Here is a 26,631-nt window from a genome sequence, read left to right as displayed (position 1 = left end):
ACATGGGAAATTCTTCAACTTCTACAGTTGAAGGAGTTGGAAAAATAGCACTAAAATGACTTTTGGCAAGACGATGACGCTAAATAATGTGCTCCATGTGTCTGACCTTAGTAAGAATTTAGTGTCTGGATCATTACTTAGTAGAATTGGTTTTAAATTGGTCTTTGTATCTAATAAGTTCGTACTTTCTAAGAATGATATGTATGTAGGCAAAGGCTATCTTAGTGATGGCTTATTTAAATTAAATGTAATGACTATTGTATCCAAGGATGACAATATTAATAAGACTGCTACTACTTTTGTTTATTTGCTTCAGTCTTCTTATTTATGGCACTCAAGATTAGGCCATGTTAATTATAACTCATTAAGGAAATTAATTAGCATGGAAATATTACCATATTTTGATTGTTCAAAAAGGAAATGTCAAGTATGTATTGAATCTAAATTTACTAGACAACCTTTTCATTTAATTAATGGAAGAAATACCGAACCTTTAAATTTAATACATACTGATTTATGTGACATGAAACCATTGCCATCTAGAGGAGGTAAAAACTATTTTGTAACCTTCGTAGATGATTGCAGTAGATATTGTTATGTCTATCTTTTAAGTAGTAAATATGAGGCTATTGGTGCCTTCAAAAACTACAAAAATGAAGTTGAGAATCAATTGAGAAAGAAGATTAAAATAATCAGAAGTGATAGGGGTGGTGAGTATGAATTTCCTTTTGAGGAAATTTGTTCTGAATTTGGTATTATACGTCAAACAATTGCTCCTTATGCACCACAGTTTGATGGAGTTGCGAAAAGAAAAAATAGGACATTAAAAGAAATGATGAGTGCTATGTCTAATAGTTTTGGTTTACCAAAAAATTTGGGGGGGGGGACTATTTTAACTGCAAATTATATACTTAATAGAGTGCCTCATAAAAAAACACAAAAAACACCCTATGAAATATGGAAAGAAAAGAAGTAATCCTTGAAATATTTTCGAGTGTGGGGGTGTTTAACTAAAGTTTCGATTCCTAAGCCTAAAAAGGTGAAAATAGGACTGAAAACTATAGATTGTGTTTTTATTGGATATGCACTAAATAGTAGTGCATACCATTTTATTGAGTCAAGGGACGATGTGTTCTTTGAAGACATATTTCCGTATAAATTAGAAAAGGGTGACAATAGTCATGAAGATGGGTCAAATAGGAAAAATAAAAGACCTCGAGATATTAAGGGTCTCGAAATAGAGGAGCCTAGATGTAGTAAAAGAAAAAGGACTTCTACGTCATTTGGTTCGGATTTTCTAACTTTCATGTTACAAGATGAGCCTAAAACTTTTAAAGAGGCCATGTCATTTCCAGAATCTTTTCATTGGAAAGAAGTTGTCAATAGTGAAATTGAATCCATAATGCACAATAACACTTGGGAATTAACAAATTTACCATCTGGTGTTAATCCCTTGAGTTGTAAATGGATTTTTACGAAAAAAGTTGATGGATCTATTGACAAGTACAAGGCAAGACTGGTAATTAGGGGTGATAACCAACGAGAGGGACTTGATTATTTTGATACCTATTTCCCAGTTACTCGTATAACATCCATTAGAATGTTAATTGCTTTTGCAGCATTAAATGACCTTGTGATACATCAGATGAATGTTAAAACTGCATTTTTGAATAGGGATCTAGAAGAAGAGATTTGTATACAACAATCGGAAGAGTTTGTTGTTCCCGAACAAGAAAATAAAGTTTGTCGTCTTGTTAAATCTCTTTATGGTTTAAAACAAGCACCGAAACAATGGCATAAAAAGTTTGATGATGTAATGTTGTCTAATGGGTATAAAATCAATAAGTGTGATAAATATGTCTATATTAAGACTACTCATAATGGATATGTTATTGTGTGTATGTTGATGAAATGCTTATAATAGGTAGTTATATTAATCATATTAATGTCACTAAGCGCATGTTGACTAATATATTTGAAATGAAAGATATGGGTGTTGTAGATGTAATTTTAGGGATTAAAATTCATAGGACCTCTGATGGTTTAGCTTTTTCTCAATCTCATTACATTGAGAAAGTTTTGAGCAAGTTTAAGGGTTTAGGCATAATTCCTATGAGGATACCCATAGATATTAATTTACACCTTGCCAAGAACAACGGCCAAAGTGTATCTCAGAAAGCATTTGCTCGTATTTTAGGCAGTTTAATGTACATCATGAACTGTACTAGACCTGACATAGCTTTTGCTGTTAGCAAATTAAGCCCGTTTTATGAGTAATCCAAATGGAGATCACTGGAAAGCGTTAAAACGTGTATTGGGTTATCTAAAGCAAACTCAAAATTTTTGTTTGCATTACACCAAATATCCAGCGGTACTTGAAGGTTATAGTGATGCAAATTGGATAACTTGCTCCAAGGATACGGAATCTACCAATGGATATTTATTTACACTAGGTGGAGGGGCAGTGTCTTGGAAGTCATGTAAACAAACTTGTATCGCTCGATCTACCATGAAGTCTAAATTTGTTGCTTTAGATAAAGCTGGTGAAGAAGCTGAGTGGCTTCGAAATTTTCTAGAAGATATTCCTAATTGGCCATAACCTATGCCTGCTATTTGCATACATTGTGATAGTCAAGCAACTATAGGAAGGGCAAGGCATGTCATGTATATTGGAAAGCCTAAACATATACGTCGTAGACATGATACCATTAGACAACTACTCTCTAGTGGAATTATTACGATGGACTTTGTAAGGTCAAAAGGCTTAACTAGAGAGTGGATAAGTAATCAAAGGGAATGGGGTTAAGACCTATCAATTAAGTTATTGTAGCGGCTACCCAACCTATTTGAATGGAGATCCCAATATCTAGGTTCAAAGGGACAACCAAGTTAAATTATGATAACTGTAAAAGCACAATAAAGTACAAAACTTTAACCCATTCTTATATGTGACTTTGGTGCTCATACGAGAAAGGTTAAGTTTAAGCTTAATAATAAGTTTAGATTTTTAATGATTTCTGTTGGAAGTTATAGAAGTCACCTATGTGAGTGTGAGGACGGGCCGCCTCTATGAGAATTTTGAGGTCGAATTCTCTAAGACACTTGTAGAACCAGGAGTGTCCATGGCCAAAACGGACACGAACATGTGAACAAACTAATTTAGAGAAATATTTGTGTGATTTCTATTGTTTTAACTTACATTTTAAAGTTGGTTGTTCAAAGTTGAAAAATTCTACTGATCGACTGAGTAAGCTCGATGGACTTCACTAGGGGTGGTTCAAAGTCTTTGACTACTAATCACAATGCACTTATTTTTCATTGAGTAATTGCAATTTGCATAACATACCATGATATTTCATAACGAGTCTTTCTCATTAATGTGGGGGATGATTGTGAGATTTTAATTGTTTGTGAATGAGAAATTCTTCATTAATGTGGGGGATTGTGGATAGATTTCAATTGTTTGTGAATGAGAAATTCTTCATTAATGTGGGGAATTGTTGGATATTTATTTTGTACATATTTTTGTATTAATGAAGAATTATGTAGAGTAGTGTCGTATGACTATTTGGATTTTATATTTGGATAATGGTAACTTTTCATCTATAATTTTTAATGTGAATAGTTGTGTTATTTCATTAACTCTTCATTAATTATAATGGATAGTTGTGTCATTTCATTACTTGCACCTTTTCATCCATGTTTCTTTTTCTATAAATAGTGTTGGTTGTTCTGATTTATGGATACTGTATATTAGTTTGAACTACTCTCTCTAAATAAACATGCATATAGTTGCGGTTACTTTAATCTAGTTTGTTCGCTAGTTTCTTATAATTACAATATCATTTTTACAGAAATGAAACCCGTTCTATCCTGGGAGACAATTGCTTAATAACCTTGGGTATCATAGAGGGAGCAAAATTGTCTTAAGGACACAACATAATTTGTTGGGCTCGGGTTCTAATAATTTATATTTTAAATTTGTTATAAAGGTATGTGTTATGTTTTATTTATTTTATATAATAGATGTATAATTATTTGATTTTTAATACTAGTTTTCGTATAACTAAATTAACAATTATAAGGTTTCTCAATATTTTAGTCATTTGAAAAGTCTTTTGTTACCCCATCGCTCTTAGTATTATTAGGTTTCTCACCATTTGGTGACTTTTCAAAACGTTTAAACTCATAACTTATTTACAAACTAATTTACAAAACTTTTAAAACATAAAAATAAATTAATTATAAATTTATCGAAAAATTTGCCTTTAACTTATAGGCAATGTACACCACATATTTTTGGTGACTAAATGTTCAAAGGAAATCTTTTGGAGCTCGTTGTTGAAAAAGCTTTCTAAAGTATGGACACGTTCAGTCACTAGAAAAGGAGTGATTTTCTAATTAACCATTATCAAGGCTTATTAGTATGTTTAATATGTAGCAGTGATTACGTGGAATCTCAAACTTAAATTTATTAAAAAAAAAAAAATAACTTTACAATGCGGAGTAAACATGACGGATGAATGCATGTCCAACTACAGCATCAACCCAATCAAAGCTATCACACTTTATTTTAACTTCAGTAACATCTTGGTGATTGCGTGTTTAATAGAATCATACAAGATGAATTCTTCTGTTGCGAACGAAAAATAGCCATAAAACTAGTTACAAAAAGTCTCATATCATCATTAGAACAAAAAAATACAATTCCTCCACCAGCAGCCCATGTTTTCTTGTATGGTGAAAATGAAGCATCAACATAAATCTCAACACACTGTGAACTAGGTCTACTAGAAATAAGTTGAATAGGGTGAACAAATTGAGCAACTTTAGGCATTTAATAAGAAAACTTGCTAACCAATCAATATCATTAACAACTATACATCTTTTAGTTATTTCATCCCATAACCAATTTTCAAAGAAATGACGATACGAATAGCTACGCAAAGTCGTTAATTTCGATTATACTAATGTTACTAGCATGACGAATATATTTATTATCATAACATGATTTTAGTTTGGGTTGATATAACCCATAAAAATAAGAAATTTTTAACTTAATTGATATAGACACTAATAATCAAAATACTCCATAAAAGACTATATATAAAAAATAAAACAAAAAAAAAAAAAGAATCACAATATGGTAAAAAAAAAAAATATTCGAAATACATCCATTTTAACATATTTTTTTTCATGAAATTTGTTAGTTCGTAAATGTTTTTTCCTAACATTTTTGTTTCATCAGGTTAAAGATAAAATCATATAATATCTCACTACTTGGTGATATTTTTTCCATTAGTTACCTTTTATAAAATAAAATCATATCAAGGATATGATATGATCATCGGTAAAAGATAAAATCATATAATATCTCACTAATTGGTGATATTTTTTCCATTAGTTACCTTTTATAAAATAAAATCATATCAAGGATATGATATGATATGCTTATATGCATATATAATACTTTCTCAATACAAAATATTTTCCAATATTTGTAGTTTTAGCCATTTTTGTAGTCTTATAAATTGGCTAATTTGACTTTTACTACAACTAAAAAACATCACTTTGACTTTTGCTACTTATCAAAAAAATTATTTTATTTTACTACCACCTTAAACAAAAAAATGTAGATTTTGCTACCACTTAACGGTTTCAGTTAGAGTTTCGTCAGTGGTTAGCCATTAAATTTTTTTCTTTGAGTTGCATTCCGAAAAATATTTCGTTAAGATTTTAGGGGTCATTTTATCCCTTAAAAATCCAAACTGAGCTCGGAATTAGCAAAAAAATAACGTAAGTGCCTTATTTTGCTTATCCAAAATTGCATTGATTTGCATGCAATTATTCTTTTTGCCGTTAAAATTGCTCGGGTAAAGTTTTAGGGGTTATTCTAGTCTTAAGGATCCAAATTGAGCTCAGAATTGACAAAAAATAACGTAAATATCTCGTTTTGCGTTTTTAAATCAGCATTATTGAGCTCGGAATTGTTTTATTTTTTTTTTTTTTTTGCAATTCTGAGTTTAATTTAGACCCTTAATGCCTAAGATGACCTATAAAACCTTACCCGAGCAATTTTTGCGGCCAAAAAAAAAAGTTGCACGTAAATCGATACATTTTTGATATGTAGAACGAGGTACTTACCTTTTTTTTTTGCCAATTTTAAGCTCAATTTGGTTCCTTATTGGCCAAAATGACCTCCTAAAACCTTAACGGAACATTTTTCAGAACGCAAATCAATGAAAAAAAATTTAATGGCTAACCACTGATGGAACGAAACCGTTAAGTGGTAGCAAAATTTATATTTTTGTGTTTTTGGTGGTAGTAAAATAAAATAAAATTTTCAATAAGTAGCAAAAGTCAAAGTGGTGTTTTTTAGTAGTAGTAAAAGTCAAATTTTCTTAGTAAATATGTAGTCTCTGATGTTTTTTCCTTTTAAATGTATCACCTCCAAATCTCCCTCTACGAAAATACTAGTATAATATGTATAATTATACTGTAGAGATAGAGTTAGGCTTGTTACCGCCACGTGATTACGCAAGGCTACTCAAACTACTAACTCAAAACCAAAACTTTGCAGCTGAAACTCAAACTCTTTCTTTATTAATAATAATAAAAATAGTAACCATTGTTATGAGTACTCAAAATAAAACAAAAAACCAATGTCCCCTAAACTAGGTGAAGCAAATCCTGGGACTCTCATATGCTCATACCTGACTCCACCTGAAAAAGTCAACATTGCTTACCATTAAGGTAAACAGTACAGGGCGAACCAAAACAAATACAAAATACAGATTAGCAAATCATGCTAAGTACGATAAGTGCAAGATAAGTAAATTCAATTTATTAGCAAACATGCTTTTAAAACCAATCATAGAAAACTCCAATATTTATTTCAATAATTCCAAATCTCATAATTCAAAACCAATACTCAAAATTCTCAAAACAATTCCAATAACTCAATAATTCAATGATAGTGATTAATAAATCAATTTCTCTTTTTAAAAACCCAATTCCTCTCCTAAGTGTGCACACCCCCCAAGTTAGTATCTTTATATCAAAAGGCTATCCTTGAGGAAAGACTCGGTCGTACAAAGTCTAAAGTCTTATCTACCAAATCCACACAGTGGGATTAATATAATCATGCTTATAAAGTTTTAATAAGTAATTCAATAATTCCTCTTTAAATAAATAATTCAATCCTTTATAATAATTCAACTCAAAACTCCTTTTATTTTAAATTCAACATGCTTTCAAAATCAAACCTTTTAATCATGATAAATAATTCAAATCAATCAAACCATGATATTAAAAATCCATTCTCAAACATATTTATTTAAAACATGAATTCTCAAGATTATTTCATAAAACAGATTTAATTCAATCATCATTAAAAGCACACAAAACATGCTTATTCAATCCAATCAATTTCAAAAGTATCTAGCCACCTAAACGTACCTTGATCCTCGCTTTGCAAACACAACAAGAACCTCAAGCACTCTTGTCAAAAATACCCTATAATTAAATATAACCTTAATCAATATTAGGTCATCAAATAATCAAAACAATTAAAATAAACCCCCAAATACATGTACATGAACCTTATAAAACTTCTTTTCATAAACTTGAATAATAAATTGATTTTATTTAATTTAAAACACCAATAATAATAATAATAATAATAATAATAATAATTCTGAAATCTGCTCTGCTCTGCTGAAATTTGCTCTGCTCTACTAAAATCTGCTCTGCCCAGAAGCTCAAAAGAACAGGGCCTTAGTCATCATCCGAGCATTCCAAACTTTAGAATGGTGTCCCCTCAATTAGAATAGAGGTAGTGAGTTCTAATCGTGTTCCTATGTATGTGTTACTAATTTACTTAAATTACTATTTTTGTAAGGTTTTCTCAAGATAAGTCTTATAATAGGTTGAAATAGAGCAATTGAACCATGCCTTTGGGGTTTAAATAATTGGGTGTAGTTGAAGAATTAGGGGGACAAAGATAATGAGATGTACAATAAATTTGAAAGACTCTTGAAATTTTAAATTTGGGCAATTTAACAATTATTTTTTTTATTTTTTATTTTATTTAGTCCAAGAGGAGGGTGACTAATGGTTATTATGTGAATTTTGACCAATATAACTCAAGGTTACCTCTGATCTCAGGGTTACCTAATATTGTAGTACTTTACATATAAATTTTTACTTATTTAATAATTAGTTTCTACTTTTTCAAGAAATAATTGTTATGGAAAATATTTTCAATGTAAATGGTTTTCGATGAAAATCATTTTACAATGGAAAACTCATTTTCAAAAAAGTTTTCCGTTGTTTGGTTGAATGGAAAATGATTTTCCATTTTAAGCATTTTCCATTGTTTGGTTGAACTGAAAATTCAATTGTGAGGGAAAATGTTTTCCCTCCACTTGTGATGGAAAATGTTTTCCTTCTAAATTGGGGGGAAAATGTTTTCAATAGGGTGGAAAATGATTTTCCACCCCAAGTTTTACATTTTAATGTTTTACACCAAACCAAACAATGTAAAATGGGAAAACACTTTTCAGTGAAAATGTTTTACACCCTACTAAACGGAGACTAAAAGGGTAATGTATTCAATTTTCTAAGTCGTGTATAATTTTTCTACTTTCACTCTGAATAGAAGTCAATCACAACATATTATTTTGAAGCATCATTTTCCTCGATAATATTCTCACAATAAGTTGTCGTAAATCCATTTTCTCCCAACAGTGATTATCCTTAAAATAACTACCATTATACTTAATTTTCATTGACCGATTTTTGATTTAATTAATTTTATTCTTGGTCAAATTCCCTATAATGATTTTTTTTAAAATCATTTTTTCCGAAAACATTGATATTTTCAAAATTATTTTATCATATTTAGTTTGTAATATAATAAAAAATAAAGATTAAATTAAGAAAAGTAAAATCAAAACTTTATTCTTCATTGATTCATGAATGAAAGTAATCACTATATCATAATCTTTGTCCTGTAAATACATCGCACACCAATGAAGATAAGAAATAAGCTTCAACATACATGATTTTTTAAAAATCTGGGTTCGTGAGACATTGAATATATGTTTGTGATCCTTAAATAATATATGTTAATTGGACAACCGTCATAAGACTCATAATGCGAAAATAAAAAAAATATGTCAATTTTGCGAATGTCTGGGTTCGTGAGGAAAATCGGAAAAGACAATCACCTTTTTTGTTTTCGCATACCTGTTTGATCCGAAAAAACAAACATGTAATCAACAGTATTATTAAAACTTCAAGGCAAGGAGTATCATTCTTCCATGTGTCACTTTTTTGAAATGTCAGGCACCACATAAGCAATTACATGTCAGTGTGATAACAATAGCAATTTTTACCACCAACAAGTCATTACTTGATTCATTAATCATAAATTTAATTTTTACCTTGATTTACGCTAAATAATTCAATGGTCTTAATGAATGACCCAAAATATATTTGTAACTGACATTGTCCATAATTATAGATGGAGTAGCTAATTATTTATTGTCATACTAATTAAGTTTTTAACTATGGAGTAGCTATTTTTTATTCTCATACTAATTAAGTTTGTAGCTGACCAAAAATAAAATCTGAAAATATATTCAACTTTTCACCTTCATACGTAGTACTATGATTTTTTTTTTTTTTTAAATTTTTTTTTTGGGCAAGTTTTAACGTATCGTCAATAAACATCACCAATTTCAATCTCAACTAATTATTGCATTACTGTCACTAAACCCTTTTATATAAATCATCCATTTTTGTCAAATATTTCATTACTAATCACCCCTATATTCTAAATTAGAATATATAGAACATGTCAGCTTCCACTATTGGAGGAGAGAGATCATCAAGAGAACGACTAATATATTTTGTAGTATTTTGTGTGGGTGTTGTTATGGAGAGGAAGATTGCATAGAGATCAATAAAAGGAGGGTCTAAACAACCAATGCAAGAGTGAAAAGGTAAACAATTATCATCCATATACTCCGTACATGATGATGAGCAAGGGTATAGTAGTTTGTTATAATTGTTGTAGGGTGAAGCTATTAACCTCTTAAGAATGAAGGGAGGGGCCAACTATTGGCTTAGCTTAATTTGAAGCTTAATTTCATGGATCCAAAACAAATACTATCTCATCTCATTCCATAGTTCAACAATTCCCTTAATTCATTTTTTACATAAAACATGTAATGCAATGCCCCGAAGCAACGCTTGGGCTACCAACTAGTTATAAAATCTATAAGTGTATAAGACATTAACCTAAATGTTAATTGAACATTACCTAAATATTGTAGGTTTTTTTTTAGTACGACTATATATTATTTTCGACATTGCCAATCAATATTTAGCAAATCATATAAGGCATATAATTGTAATAATTTTGATTCACATACTTTCCATATATATAATAACATATTTTCTGTTTATAAATATCACCCTGTGTATCATATCTTTAAATAGCATAATACATTGTATTTTATTCTTTCAAATCTATTAACAATTACTAAAACAGGTTATGCTTACATCACTTTGGACACATGTCAAGTTATCATTAAAAATTTCCTGTTAAAACAATATATGATGTTAACTTTATGGTTTTTAATTTTTTTAATTCTACTTAGCTTATTTTTTAGAAGTACGTTGTACAATTTTATTGGGAAAACATGCGTCATTATGTTATATAATATGTACTACTTTTTGATATTTACAACACAACTAATCAATTACTCCGTATAATTTTTAAAAAAATATTGTGAATTCAATATCTTTTAATTTTAGAAAAGATAACTTAAATTTTTAGGAACTTTTAAAACATCTATCATAATTAGGATATTTTCCTTTTTTTTTCTAAGAGATTATAAACTCAAAATCTTTTAATTTTTTTTTTAAAAAAATTTAAACTATAGTATATGCACTTCATTATTAAGCAGGAACGTTGTTCTATATATTCCATTTGTTTTGATTTAGACCTAAATGAAGTGTATGTACTATAGCTTAATAATTCAAAGGATCTTTTCTTCAATAGTATTCTCACAATAAGTTATCGTAAATTCGTCTCATCCGGTGAGACAATACTAAGGCTCCGCGTATAAGAGCAGGAAATCACCAATAATTTAGTTGTTGGTTTAGACTCTATAGAAATTAGAGACTACCTGTCCTAGGAGCTGAACACCATCCCAGCTGCACAAGTTTTGTACTTACCTATGTACTAAAATGTGAAGCTTAATTGCTAGTTTAATAGCTTAATTATTTTCATCATATCATATCATATAGTTTAGTTAGAGATTCTTCTGATTAGATTCTTATGCTACTTCACAAATAGCCAGGTGGAAGCTGCAACAACGCCCAACGTTATCCATCCAAACTAATCTTGTTAAAAAGTCTTATTTTTTATTCTTGTGGTTGTTAATTTATGTGCTAATTATTTTTAGTCGGTGATATAGAGCATCTACTATCAATTATCAAAGATTAAAAGTGCAATTTTTTTTTTTTGTGTATTTCTAGCATTCTCATATATATATATATTACACAACATTCTCATACATATAATAGTTTGGAGAATAAGTAAAGAATAAATTTTAATCTGTACAAATACAGCTTGATTAAATTTAACAAAAGAAATGAGACCTTTAACTAACATCGGCAGTTTTTCTAAGGATGTGTTTGGTGTATAGCTTATTTGAGCAAAATTAGCTTATTGACTATTAAATAAGCTAATTTAAAATGTTTGATGGAAATTATTTAAAGAACGTATTCCACTAAATAAGCTCTTTTACAAAAAGCTCCTAAATCCTATCTCAATCAACTATCCCCACAATTAGCTTATTGGTCATTTCACAATTCACATACTCAAACAACTTTAAACAAGCAGCTATTTACCAAACACTTTTATACAATCCGTTAATAAAATAAGTTAGACAAATCAGTTAATACAATCAGTTAGTCAAAATCAGCTAACACAATCAGCTTCAACTTTCAGCTATTCACCAAACACGGCCTAAGTTTAATTAGAAGCTTATTAATTAGTTGGATTAGGGTCAATAAATGTTCTTTTCTACGGAGTATAACATACGTAACCTATAAGATGCCTAATTTTGAAATGAATGTAACTTAATTAAATTAGTTGAAACTAGACTTTTAGACATTTTATCTACTAGATTCCTTCATAACGATAGCTTAATTAGGTATCAATTATCTCATTCGTTTGACAAAGAACATACGTCCGTGACCAGAAGTTTGCTTAATTATAACTAACTTAAGAATGCAAGTCGTTAGTTAATTTTCTAATTATAACATCATTATATATGCTTTCAAATCTTTAATGACTACTTTGCAATTCAATAGGCAACAGTAGTCAAACTTCCTATGTAACTAATGACATATTGCAAACGAAAGCTAACAGATAAAAGAAATACAAATACTACGTACATGCATAAACTCGAGTGTATTTATTAATAAAGGGTATGTAATTATGTACATCCAAGGGTCAAGACCAAATTCTATGCTATATTTAGAAGAGTTAATCAAATTCAAAATGTTACTAACGTTGCAAGTTAGATGAGTATAGAAAGAACCAAGGATTTCACCATTGTAATTCAAAATTACCATATACTTCATCGTAATAATGAAGCAACCACACACGAGCATGAGTCTACCCTGTTAATGCGTCGATGTTTAAAATATCATCAAATAGAACGGGATTTTTACAATGGTTGATGTATAGATAAGTTATAAATAAAATACCTATATTAATTATCCAATTGGTTGCGTATGATAGGATACTATCTCTATTAGTAACGAATAAATTTAAATACTACGTATATGATACACAATTCTCTCTACTCCGTATTAGACTAAATCTATTATTATTATAAGCCAAGGCGGCTCGGGTTGATTCTGCTGTTGAGGACTTCATTTTATTATTGTCAAAACTGCATGGCTTAAGCCACATCTTATACATAAGGTGTATAACACATTGACCCTTGCCGTGGACTACTGTATATATTAATTTTCTTTGATTAAAATCCTATTGTATGATAGATGATTCCATTAGAATCCACTGTTTGAATAAACAAGAAGAATTAATAATAATCAAGTGCATCATATTAAACTCAAAACAATCCTCATTGCTGAGCTGATCTCTCTGATAAATAGTGTTAGTGAAATCACTCAATTAATAGACTTATTCCAAATTGATGAAATATTGTATCATATAAGAAAGTGACATCATAAACAAAAGTTGAACTTGTGACTTTTCTGCTTGATATATAAGATTCAATTCGCATAATTAATAAAACTGTATAAGTGTATAACCCCTTTATTTCATTTTACTTGTTTCATTTAACTAACAAACTTCTATATGTATAAATTGTCAAAAGACACAATGCAGCTAAAATAAATCGATCACACCTAGTACTCATATAAGTTCGTGAAAATCAAGAGATTAAAATTCCATAGATTTGAAATTTAGTTACCAAGAGAACGGTACTAGGTTGTTAAGCTTGATCAGTACAATAGTAGTACATAGCATTTAAGAGTTCTAGTTAATTTTAATGTGGTCCTTTAATTTGATGCAAAGTGTTCGGCCACATGATCGACAAATCTGATCTTATTATTATTGTCCTTGATTATGATTAATACGAATATATCAATAATTCTACGGTTCTACCCAACCTTTTAATTTGCAACAAATAGTAACTTTTTAAACTTAGCCAAGCTCGCAAGTTGCAATCTTGCACATATATATCTGTAGTTGGCAGGTTTTTATAAGTAGTCCTTCGAATCATATTGATATTTCGAATAAGAAGTTAAAATTTTGACTATGAGTAAGTACTTATTATCGATGTAAAAGAAAAAAAAAATTGTCTTAAATCGTCTTGATAAGTAATTTAAATTAGTTATCTTTTCATAAGTTTTGATACGGAGTAATAATAAATAATTAAATATTGATACTCAAATATCTGCAAGGCAGACGGGCAAAACAATTAAAGAGCTAACATAGCCATTTTGATAATAAAAATTTAAGGTTGTATAAGCTGAATAAGATTAAATAAGTTCAAATATTTTATAAATTAAATTAAAACATATTTAAATATGTTAAAAACAAGTAATAAAACCCACCTTTAAATGTTCTAAACCTACTAAAAGGAATTAAGTGTTCACAAAACAAGAGGGACTATTTTAATACAGTACTAATTATACTATTACAACTACTTTTACTACACGAGACTACGAGAGCCTACTAACTTTTAATATAGCACTACAAACTAACAAATGGAATAACGAACTTTTGACTCGTATTTTGTACGTACAAATCAATCAAGACCATCCTTAAATCCTTACATAATACCAGAGAAGTATGTAACAACATGCATGTAACACTAGGAGCCCAACGTAAATAAAATTAACCTCTCATAATTTTTGTTTAATAAAGTCGATCATTTATAATTTATGTTACAGCATTTAAATTCATGTTGCTACGAAGCTTATGTCTTCTTACTTACATGAAAACTATCGTAATTTTCGAATCTTCTTTTCCGCCATAATTCAATTCGAGCTTCCAGTATAAATTGAATCTTCATGTATAGATGTGGAGAATGAAGAATCACACTCAAATTCAAGGTCTTCAAAATCCCAAAACTCTTGATCATGATCTTGGGCTTCTTTCTCTGGCATTTCCCACCTTTCTTCATCTATCTCCCCTCCCATCAACATCTCAAGTACCTATTTAATAATTGATGATAAGTACTAATATCAGCCATGAAGTGCTCGTGTAGTAAAATAACCGTCACATCATCTAAAAATTTTAATTAAGGATATGATCGATATAATATTGCTATACTTGTACAATTGTTCGTCTATGCTCTTGAATTATATCTTCATTTTAGATAATGTAACATGATTGTCAAATATTTAATGAGCAAAAAATAGCATGTGTAACTATTAATATCAGAAGAGGCGAATTATTTAACAAACAATTCCAATGCAAATTATGCAACAATAATTGGGGTGTACTATGTAGAAGAAAACAAACATGAATATATCAAATCAAAAAAATTATACAGTATTAAAATAGCCCCACAAAAAAGGTTGTAATTAATTAATTAATTAATCAGCTAGCTAGCAGAATTAGACAATCTAACAATAATAAAATAAAGTCACATATGACTAGACTAATCATAATCTAGTAACACTTGGGAGGTTGCACATAATGTAAAACATTGCTCGTGTCAAATTTTTATAGGTTAGGTAGAAGTAGAACATCAGTTGCCTAATTAAAATTTGCTTGAACAACTCTAAATTAAAATCATAGGCCACCAAACCATCTGGTAAGAAATTTTTTTTGCATTAATTAATGATTAAGTCATTCACTAGTATACCAAAAATTCACTTGTATTCTTTCAAACTCAATTCCCACAAGACAAGTAAGTATCCCTTTATTTTGCATCTTAAATACAAGTATGTTTTCTACAATATATATGATTGTTACTGGAGTATATTTTATCTACATATAATTTGTATGAGCACCGATTTTCAGGAAAAGTGATGAATCGAAAACTCAAAACTCTAATAAGAGGTTATTTGTATGAACACCGATTTTAAGGAAAGTGACGAGTCGAAAACTTAAAACTCTAATAAGAGGACAATATATGTAAACAAGGGATTATAAAAATCACTTGCTTATTTACTTCTCTAGGACAATGTAAACAAGCTAATAAGGGAGTATAACACAGGACCAAATTAATTCTGTACTCTCTAAAATTTAAATGAACTAGTCCGTATAGTTTAGTTTTAATTTTTAAATAACGCGTAAATGTATCATGAGATGGTATCGTACAAAGCTTTTTCGTTACGTAATTACCTCACTCATGGTAGGGCGCCAATTAGTTGATGAGCGTATGCAAATAGAAGCAGCAAAAGCCATTCGTCTTAATTCCATTTCATTATAGGCATCTTCAAGTCTTGGGTCAACCAATTTCTCAATCTCCCCTCGTTTAAGGAAAGGTTTAGCCTGTCATAATCATACATTTGACATTAATTAAATAAACAACAAAAATTAAGATTATATTGTGTCATCACTATGTATTCCAAGAAGCTTAAACCCACAAGAAACCCTAAACATTAGTCAAACATAATGAAGTTATAATAAATGGGTAAAAATACAAACTTTTATTTTTCTAGATGACATAAACATGTAAGAGCATAATATATTAAGAATGGCAATATTTTTTTTCTTACCCAACTGCGTAAACTTTGATGAGAGGCATCAACTGGTTTTTTCCCGGAAATTAGTTCTAGAAGGAAGACTCCAAATGCAAAAACATCTGTTTTTTCATCAACAATCCCATGGGAGAAATATTCAGGTGCCAAATATCTGCATAATCAAGCCCAAAATTAATCATTAGCATTATAATTAAGTTGATGACAAAAAAGTTGATTAAAGTTGTCTAATACGACATATACACCCTATTGAACCAACACCTTTTATTGATCAACTAACCCAGTTATACGGGGTCTAATACAAGAAATTGCGTCAATGTAATGTTATTGATTGAATGGATAGGAAAGAAAATACGTACCCGACCGTTCCTTCAATTGGGGCAATTGAGTGATGACTCCATTGGGTTGGAAGCCATTTGGCAAGGCCAAAATCAGAAATCTGTACTTAACCCCATGATGTAATGTTGTTAGTAAACATGTCATCCTTTCGTCAATGAAATATAGGGAACATAACAATAATTATACGAAGTACATAATTGTAAGGTGTACCTGTGGTTCAAAATCTTCACTTAACAAAATATTTGTGGCCTTGATATCTCTATGAATAATTCTTCTTTGGCACCCTTTATGCAAGTAATGTAACCCTTTGGCTGTTCCAATTGCTATCTTGTGCCTCACTTCCCACTCCATCGGTGGATTACTTTGATCTACATTTTTCGGGCAAATTCGAGTTTAACATAATGTCAAAATACTAACCCGAGGAACAAAAAATTTAGAATAGTTTTCTCTAAAAGATAACATTCTTAACTCGACTTTCAATTTTGGACTTTTATTTTTTCACAAATGAAATAATCATTGGCTAAGATTAAATCATCCGATAACTTTCCTTTTCCCTAGATTCATTTTCATTTTCACAAAAAAGGTTTTAGATTCACTGACTATTTGCAAACGATAATGAAACCTGTCAACTTAAACTAGTAATGCGACAATTAAATTCAGACGGATGTCGTGACTTACCATGAAGAACAGAAGCAACAGAGCCTCTAGAAGAGAAGGGGAAAAGAAGATAAAGACCATTATCAATACAACACCCTAAAAGAGAAGAAACATTTGGATGAAAAACATGTCCAATTGTTCCAATCTCTGTCAAAAACTCTCTCTCTCGCTTCTCCTCATTGGTTGCTCTTGTTAGCTTTTTCACTGCTACCATTTCTCCATTTTTTAACTCTCCTTTGTATACCTCTGAATACCCTCCTTTTCCTACCAAATTATCTGTTCACCCACCAAAAAAAACAACAATTAAAATTCACAAACCACAACCAAAAAAGAAACACCCTTTACTCTGTGCGGAATCGATTGTCACGTTACCAGTTCAAATTACACTACCAACATGACTATTAATCCCGAACATCCGGGTTTTTACCCATGCACTAACCTGAGGAGAAGCCATTGGTAGCAGCAGAGATTTCTTCAAAGGAGTAACATTTCCAAGTGGGTTTCTTAGGAAAAAGATGTGGTTCAACAAACTCAATCTCATTACTTTTATGTTTATTACTATTAATAATATTATTATCTTCTTCAATTCCAGAATCTTCTAAGCTGCTACTGCTGCTTGTACTACGCCTTCCAATAGAAAACAACCTCTTCAAACTTCCAGATCGAATGTACTTCATTTCTCTGTTTTATTCTTTCTCCCCTGTATTTTTTTAACAAATTCCTCTGTTTTTTTTTATTTATTTTTTGGAATCTCTGAAAATGTAAGGATTTAAGGGAACAGCATTATATGAAGAATATCAGTACAATGAAATAAATAGCTGTTTTTTTTTTTTTTTTTTGGGTGTGAAATTTTGGTTTATGAGAGAGAGAGAGAAAGAAGAGGTGAATGGAGTAATTGAGATATGAAGAAGTGTGAAGTTGGTAATGTTTAGTTGGTGTTTTTAAATGCAGGAGAGAAAGAGGTAGAATAAAAGGAGAAGTAGGAAAAACTGTTGATGTCCAAGAAAGGTGTATGTGTGTGTCTCGTCTATAAAATTAATGCCGTTTTCATTTATCCATATAAAGTAGTAACATGTACCAGTGTAATAGGTAGTGTACAACGTTACGAGTAGTGATAAATCAATCTTTAAGGCGTCTCGTAATAAATGGAGTACGCTTATATTATCTTCAACCTTTCATTGTTGGATTTCTCTCAATGTTGATGGTATTACCGTATTAGTGTAATATTGAGTTTATTATCGGGGTATTAGACGAGTAATATTATATTTTTTGAGTAAAAGTAATAACTCGTAAAAGAGGTGATTATCGGGCTGACTCAGGTGATTCGAGCCAAATTGACGCAATCAGTTGTTACAAGACAAGTATAGTACATGTGAGTCGCCTCATGAGCCAATTTACAGGCTAATTTAATCTATACTTGGTATATGTTTAAATTGAGTGGGATAACATTTTGATAGTTCAACTATCATCAGATGCAAATAATTAAATCACTTTTTAATCATCGTAAAATTACTCTATTAATTGACGACATTTTATAAGTTTTTTTTGTGCATTCACCTAGTCATTTTCCTAAGTAATGAAACAATAGGCAATAAGGCCAATAACAATAGCCATATAGATTTAGTACTTGATAGTTGATACAAAAATAACCCTAATTCTCTTTTTATGAAAGGGTAAAAAGAGAGAAAGACAACACATTAATCTGGAAAAAATTAAATGATTGAAGGGGACTTTGCTTTAAGGAGCTGGCAGTGGACCATCTATGTACATTAGAGCTCCAAGGTCAGGCGCTCCAACTGAAATGAATTAATACAAACTTTTTTGTTTATTTTTAAGAGTTGTTTTAGTAGTTGGTTTATGTCTTGTTCCCTAGTGTTTTTACAACATTTTGGACGAATGTTATTCTTAGTAAACAAACAAACCAACTGAATAGTTGTTACAACATTTTTTAGAAGTAGAAGGAATAGTAGTTTGGAGTTTTCGGGTTGAATATTGGAGATTTTATTGATGGTGATTCTTTGATATTATACACGAGTGAGACATGTTTCGCGTATGTTTTGATCGCTACTGGGTTCATGAACTAGTTCAATCATATTGTACTTAAACAAAGTGTCTATCCATTATTGTTTTCACTGATTTTTTTTAGAACTAAAAACATGATTAAGTAAATTAGAAATATAAATGATATTTGAATAAAAAAATTTATCTCATGCTCGTTATATAAAATATATTATGTGTCTTTAATAAAAAAAAATAAAAATAAATAAAATAAATAAATAAATAAAATAAAAGTGAAAGTTGTTAATATTATCTAGCATGCATGCCTAGGGATTTTTGGGGGAAAGGAATGAAGGGGAGTTGTTGGTGTTTAGTCGGTATATATCTACTGATTAGTGTTTAAATTATAGGTTTGAAATTATGTAGTATTTGCTTACAATCAAGTTTATTCTCTTTTACAATTGATGCTTTAGGTTGACAATTTCTTCATAATGAACTATCTAATTAAATTAATGAGGTAATAAGTAATATAATGACTCATGAGCCTTTAATTATGGATGTGATGTGATGACAGAAGAAAACAGGCAAATTGTCAGTTATATATCTAAAATCAAAGTTAATATAATTAAAAACAGTAAATTAAACATGTTCATTGCATGGTAGATGATGTACAAGTATACAACCATGCATGAAATCAAAGATACATGTCGTGATCTTTACCGACTAAGTAACAATTGGATTATTGACAAATTGATATCAATAAATATTGTCATTATAAAGGGATGGAAATTTTGAATGTCTAATAAATAATTTTTATGGGTAATGCTATATGCAGCCCTAAGGGATGTATATATGCATTTAATATACTTCTTTTTCTAGTATTAAGTTGGGAATTTATCTACAATTCACGAGTAAATCGGTGTAATAAATCTTTATTTATTGTCTATTCTTTCCACTTTTAGCTTCTTATATGCAGCCCTAAGAACTGCATATATCTTTTTCCAATTTTTATATAAGATGCATTAATAGTAACATTATTATAATAAGTCATTGTCAATTGAAAAATGATTATCTTAAATTGATGAATTGGTGTAATATAGCATTCAAATGAAAGATTCATAAATAGCGATTTAATTAATTACTTTGTCAATAGATGAGAAACTATTATAAATCATAATAAATTTTTATGATGATAACCCTATTTTACCGGCATCATAAGATTTATAGTGAATTATTGTCATAGTTGCAACTTGAAGCTAATATGTGCATGTATTGACAAGATTGCTAATATATGAAAAATATGTTAATATATACAATATATCTAGCGCTCGTCAGTTTAGATAGTCGATCTATATACATAATATACATGAGTTGCATTTTCCAAACTTGTATCGCCTAGTTCACGTGAGTTAGGGGTGAAAGTTCGGTTTTCGGTTTGGTTTATAGGCCAAACCGAAACCGAACCACCCTAATTCGGTTTTTGGTTTTTGGAAACCAAACCGCACCACTTTACTTTTGAAACCAAACCAAACCAAACCATATAAATTTCGGTTTCAAAAGAAAAAACCGAACCAAACCGAATTTTTTTGGGCCTTGTTTATTTGGGCTTTAATCTGCAATTTTTGTGGGCTTAAATCATATAAATATTATATTCATCAACATATGTAGTAGCATAAATGCTTAATGAGATTTAAACAACATTAACAAGTTCTAAAACTTCAAAGTTATAATTCAAAGTTTTAAAAGTTCAACACTTCATCCAAAAAAAAAAAAAATTGTTCAACATTACAACTTTAACAATTGTTTAACAGCAGTAGCAACAAGCAGCATAGACCAAGTTCTAAAAGGCAGTAAAAAAAGTAGCAACAAGCAGCATAGACCAAGTAGCAACAAGCAGCAGGGCAGCAGCAGCATCATAACAGCAGGTCAGCAGCAAAAGCAGTGATAGAGCAAGGCAGTAGCAAGTCTGGCAAGTGGCAACAGCAAGTCAGCAATGAGCAAAGAGCCACATCAGTCTATTATTTCAAGCACTTCATCAATATCAGCATCACCAACTGCCATATTCTTCAAGTCTATCATAATTCATAACAAAAATAACCAAGTTAAAAATATATACACATAATGAAAATAAGTAACTTATGATTAGATGTTCTTATATATTACCCTCTTCAAGAAGCTCAACTTCCTCTAAACATTCTTCAATACTTGGAAATGGTGAAGCACGTAACCAATTTTGAGCACAAACAAGACCTTCTACAACTCGAGGAGTTAATGAGCTCCTAAACTGATCTAGAACCCTGCCCCCAGTGCTGAATGCACTCTCAGAAGCTACTGTCGAAACAGGGACAGCAAGAACATCACGGGCAATTCTCCCCACAGTAGGAAACCTTGAACAATTGAACTTCCACCAGCTCAAAATGTCAAATTCATCAATATCCTCCGCTGTATCCTCCTCCAAATATTTGTCTAACTCTATTTTTGCATCTCCATCTCTCTCACACTTGTGTTTCTTATACTTACTCTTTAAGACTTCAATCTTTTTATGTTTGGGACTCAATGGAGTTTTGCCATCCTTACTTGAAGACACTTCCTCCCTATTCACATCATTACTAGAAGAAACACGATACTCCTCATACAAAGCATTCAAAGCTACCTTCACATTATCAACTAACTTTGATGCAACAATAGGGTCATAAATTTCAGTTATCATCCACTCAACATAATCAAGCTTATAACGAGGATCAAGGACAACGGCAATAAAAATCAGGAGGTTTATTTTTTCTGGATCACCCCAATACTTTTCATATTTTTCTTTCATTCTACAAGCCATAAGACACATATCCACATCATCACTTGAAACCAAATCTTTCATAAGTACAGCAACACTCACCAATTCATGAAAAAACAAATTCAAACTGACATATAAAGAGCCAGAGACATGCAAGGTCAGATCATAAAAGGCTTGTAGAAATTCAGAAAGTCTTCTTACATTATTCCAATCATCAGAATCTGGGCTACCCTTACCATCCCTCTCATTCAAATCAACTACATAGTGAGGGTCTTCCCCAGAATACCTCTCAAAAGCATCTTGAAGCTCAATAGCAGCATTCAACATCAAATAGGTGGAGTTCCACCTAGTAGGCACATCAAGGCACAATCCCTTTTTTGTGTCGATTTTTTCATCTAAGACACATTTTTTAAACCTTTGCAACCTAGCAGGAGATTGTTTGATAAACCTAACAGCATGCCTAACACGTTGAACCGACTCATTAACAGTTTTCAACCCATCAGAAACAACCAAATTGACAATGTGTGCAACACAACGCATGTGAAGGAAACGACCCTTAAGAACCCCAGTTTTCCACCCATTTATTTTCCTTCTCATATACCCAATTGCAGTATCATTTGAGCTAGCATTATCAACTGTTATGCACATGACATTTTCAAGCCCCCAATCAAGCAAACACTTTTCAATTTCTTTGCCAATATCATCACCCTTATGACTAGAAATAGGACAAAAATTCAGAATTCTTTTGTGTAATTTCCAATTATTATCAATAAAGTGGACAGTCAAGCACATGTAATTGATTTGTTGTATAGAGGTCCATGTATCAGTGGTTAAAGAAACTCTTGAATTACACCTTTTTAACACATTTTTCAGCTTTCGTTTTTCAGTTAAATATGTTTCAAAACAATCTTTGGCTACTGTAATTCGAGAAGGAACATTAAATCTAGGCTCTATTACACCACAAAAATGTCTAAAACCTATACCTTCAACAAACTTAAATGGAAGTTCATCAACAATCACCATAAATGACAAAGCTTTTCTAATACTACCAGCATCAAATTTGTGGTATGTCAACCCACTAGTACCACCACTTGGTTCTTTAGCACTTTTAAATGAAAGCAAACTTTGTTTTGAATCTTTAGGGGTGTTAAAGGGATACTTACGACATCGCGAAATATGAGCCCATAACACACTAGTGCCGTTTTTCTTTGCCCCACACTTGTAGCTCATCCCACAATACTTGCAAATTGCCTGCATTCCAGAAGGTAAGTCTTCTTTATCAAAGTGCTCCCAAACTTCAGAGCGTTCTTTCATCCTCTTCCTTTTTGCTCCCTGTTCTTTTTTCTGATTTTGAGAGACTTGGTCAGTCTCATGTTCGGATTGAGGCTGGTCAGGAACACCACCCACGTTGGTTGTCATTCAATAATTCGTGGTTGAATAACAATCTGTAAGAATACATGCAAACTCATAAATTAAGAATATTGGATCTTTTAAAGGGAATAATAATTATACCCCTAATAAACAAAATCAGTAGTAACTGGCTAACTAAACCAAAGACAATAACAATTTAGCAATAATAATTAGCCCCCTAAGATTCCACCCCACCACCCAAAAACAATCAAATTAAGCACTAACTGACTAACTGTACCCAAAACAAGTAAAATCAAAATTAACAATAATAACAAAGATCAACAATCTAATAAACACTTATCAAGACAATGATAATGCTATTAATCATGCGAACCCTTGAATTAATAACTAACTAATAATCTGAAACAATCTTCAACAGAGTCCAATCGAATAGAGCTTCAAAATACCAGAAAATTCAGAATGTTTTACTAGACCAAAACCCTAATCAGAATGTTTTACTAGACCAAAACCCAAAATACCCTTGAATAGACCAAAACCCCGAAGCATCAAAATACCAGAAAATTCAGAATGTTTTACTAATTTGTACAGAATAGAAAATTCAGAAACAACATCGCAATATGAACATCAAGCATAGATTAAAACCCTAATCAGAATGTTTAACAAATTTGTACATGTAATTTGCAGATTTTCGTAATTAACATTTAACACTAATCATAATTAAAACCCTAAAAAAATATGAACATCAAGCATAATCAAAACTTAAAAGCATACCTTTGGACGGTGGACGGTGTCACAGTGAACGCCTGAACGAGTGCGCTGTGCCGGTGAACGATGGAGAATTGGAGAGTGAGAATTCTGAGAAACACAAAAGAGATGATTGAGAAACTGAGAAGGTGAGGGTGAGAGACTGAGAAATTCGCAATGAGGGTAGGGTAAGAGGCGAACTGAGGAAGTCAGGAGAGAGAATCAGAGAATGAGGGTTAGGGTTTTTTTTTTTTTTCCTTATATACTTAGGGTAAATCTGCCAATCTGGGCCTAAATTTCGGTTTTCGGTTTTTTTCGGTTTTCCATTTCCTCAAACCGAAACCAAACCGAAAACCGAAATATTTTTTTTAAAAAAACCGAACCGAACCACTTCAAAAAAAAAACCGAACCATATTTCTTATTCGGTTCGGTTTTCGGTTCGGTTCGGTTTTAACCCGAATTTGTTTCACCCCTAACGTGAGTTGATGAGATTTTTTTTTTTTTCAATGACTCGATGAACTTATTTCTTCTCAATATTGTATATTGCATTTCTAATACTACACTTTATTATGCATTACACTATCTAAGAATGTAACCATGGTTACTCGCCGATTATATATAAGGGAGCCTTTAATTCAAATAAATTATACAACCATGTTTTCTCAATTTCTTTAAATTAATAGAATATCACATGAATTGCAAGGAGCCAAGTAAAACAAGAATAGCTTGATCTTGATAAAAGAACCTATCATTAAAGAGCTTTCCATGTCTCAATTAAATTGACAACGAACTTTAAAATCGATTTTGATGCTAGCTTTGACCTAGCTAGATGAATCCTTGACCTTGAACGAGTTTCTCATTTCCTTTGGGTAGTTTTGTAATTTTACATCCATACATTTTTGCACCAACGTTAATAATTCAAGTTAGAGTAATTTTATTTACTATTGTTTATTTTTTACCATTGTATTTTTCTTACCTATTGTTAAAATAAACATCAAAAGACTCAAAGGAGTGGAGCGTGACGAGAATCTCAAAACAGTGTAATGTTTTGCTTTAATTGCTAACATTAGAATTAAAATATGTTTAATTCATAAATTGATGTTTTTAATACGAAATTAAGGTTTTATGATAATAAGGACTTCACACTTTATATAGCTTGTAGGGTTCATGAGCTTATCACGCTTCCATAACAATCCTTTTTACTACTCATAGGCTCGTAGAGTCGTAGCTACTTAGGGGTCGTTTGGTTCGCAAAGTGGAATCGAAATGAAATAGGAAAAGGATATGGAGGAAAATGGAATGAAACCCTTGAAATTTGCTATGTTGTTTGTTTTAATAACAAAGGGAAACAAATCCCATTAGTCCCACCACCACACCACCACCACACAACCACCTAATTCATTAACTTCCCACCTTTTTCAGCCACCATCCATCCACCAAACCACTCACCGCACCTCCCCCACCATTCGCCGCCCTACGCCAGCCCTCCCCCACCCCTGCGCAGCTCATCTCTCCCCCAAAAAACCTCCCTTAGCCCAGATCCTCCACCATCATCATAGTAAAGCTCGTAACTCCCTCCACCAGCAGCAACAGCGGCGAAGTCTAAGGCTAGAGGAGAGAGATTCATGAGATGTAGCAGAGTTCGAGTTCGAATTAGGGTTTCCTCTGACCATGTACATTGCCGCAACCGGAAAACGACGTCGGCGAGAGGAGAAGAGGAAAGCTGAGACGGAAGCAGCCGACGAATCTAAGTGTAGGGGAGGGTTATGCGTGGGTGAGGGAATGATTTTCCGGTGAGAGGAGGGGCGGCGAGGGTCGGGGGATGGCGGCAACGTTCCGGTGAGGGGCGGCGAAGTTCTGGCGAGAAGTGGGTGAGGGTGGCTAATGTGGGTACGGTGGTGGTTGGGGAAAGGGAATGGGAAAGGCTAGGGGGGTGGGGAATGGGAGTAGAAGGTTTTTGGGTAATCAAAGGGGAAAGGGAATGATTGAAATGGAAAAAGAAACAACAAAGGGAATGATTCCCATGGAATCCCATTCCCTTTGATTATTACTGCGAACCAAACAGTCCCTTATTCCTTTGTTATTACTACGAATTACATGTTTTGATTTTTGACAATATTTATAAATTCAATTTTACTTTGACTAATTTTTATGGTTTACTAGATTAGGTTCTGTGCCATGCAATGTAATTTCGTTATTATTTATATTTCAACACTAAATTTTCAAACAAATAATTTTTTTTTAATATACAGCAGGTAGACAAATTATAACCATATATTTTTTTTATGTATATTATGAAATGAAACATGAAATGTAATGAAAGAGTATAAAATTTTAATGATATATTGGTATCGTTTTTCATTATATTAACTAAATAATTAAGTATTTTAAAAATTGTATATTAAACACTATTGGTAGCAATATTAACCCTGATTTAAGGTTGTGTGTATTAAAAAGATAAAAATTGG

General features: G+C 31.4%; 1 protein-coding gene across 1 annotated transcript; it reads right to left on the bottom strand.

Moving 5' to 3' along the window:
- Window positions 1-14,156: 14,156 nt before the first annotated feature.
- LOC110692259 (probable receptor-like serine/threonine-protein kinase At5g57670) lies at window positions 14,157-18,361 on the bottom strand. The gene is made up of 7 exons (XM_021869255.1): window positions 17,702-18,361; window positions 17,284-17,538; window positions 16,816-16,973; window positions 16,626-16,705; window positions 16,285-16,420; window positions 15,908-16,057; window positions 14,157-14,769 (listed from the first exon to the last, which is right to left on the bottom strand). The coding sequence occupies exons 1-7, from the start codon at window positions 17,937-17,939 to the stop codon at window positions 14,593-14,595; spliced, it is 1,194 nt and encodes a 397-aa protein (XP_021724947.1). The 5' UTR covers window positions 17,940-18,361; the 3' UTR covers window positions 14,157-14,592.
- Between the last annotated feature and the right edge of the window lie 8,270 nt (window positions 18,362-26,631).

Source organism: Chenopodium quinoa, unplaced genomic scaffold (assembly GCF_001683475.1).
Source record: "Chenopodium quinoa cultivar QQ74 unplaced genomic scaffold, ASM168347v1, whole genome shotgun sequence".
Classification (NCBI taxonomy): domain Eukaryota; kingdom Viridiplantae; phylum Streptophyta; class Magnoliopsida; order Caryophyllales; family Amaranthaceae; genus Chenopodium; species Chenopodium quinoa.
The sequence above is the reverse complement of the archived record's forward strand: the minus strand, read 5'-3'. Positions and strand labels throughout refer to the sequence as shown.

What these genes read in the sequence shown, in the direction of transcription:
- LOC110692259 (XM_021869255.1), bottom strand. Translation starts at nt 17,939, where the DNA reads ATGAAGTACATTCGATCTGGAAGTTTGAAGAGGTTGTTTTCTATTGGA. An exon ending in TGTTGCTTCTGTTCTTCATG is followed by an intron (nt 16,974 to 17,283) that starts GTAAGTCACGAC and finishes CGAAAAATGTAG; the next exon opens with ATCAAAGTAATCCACCGATG. An exon ending in CCAATTGAAGGAACGGTCGG is followed by an intron (nt 16,421 to 16,625) that starts GTACGTATTTTC and finishes TTGATTATGCAG; the next exon opens with ATATTTGGCACCTGAATATT.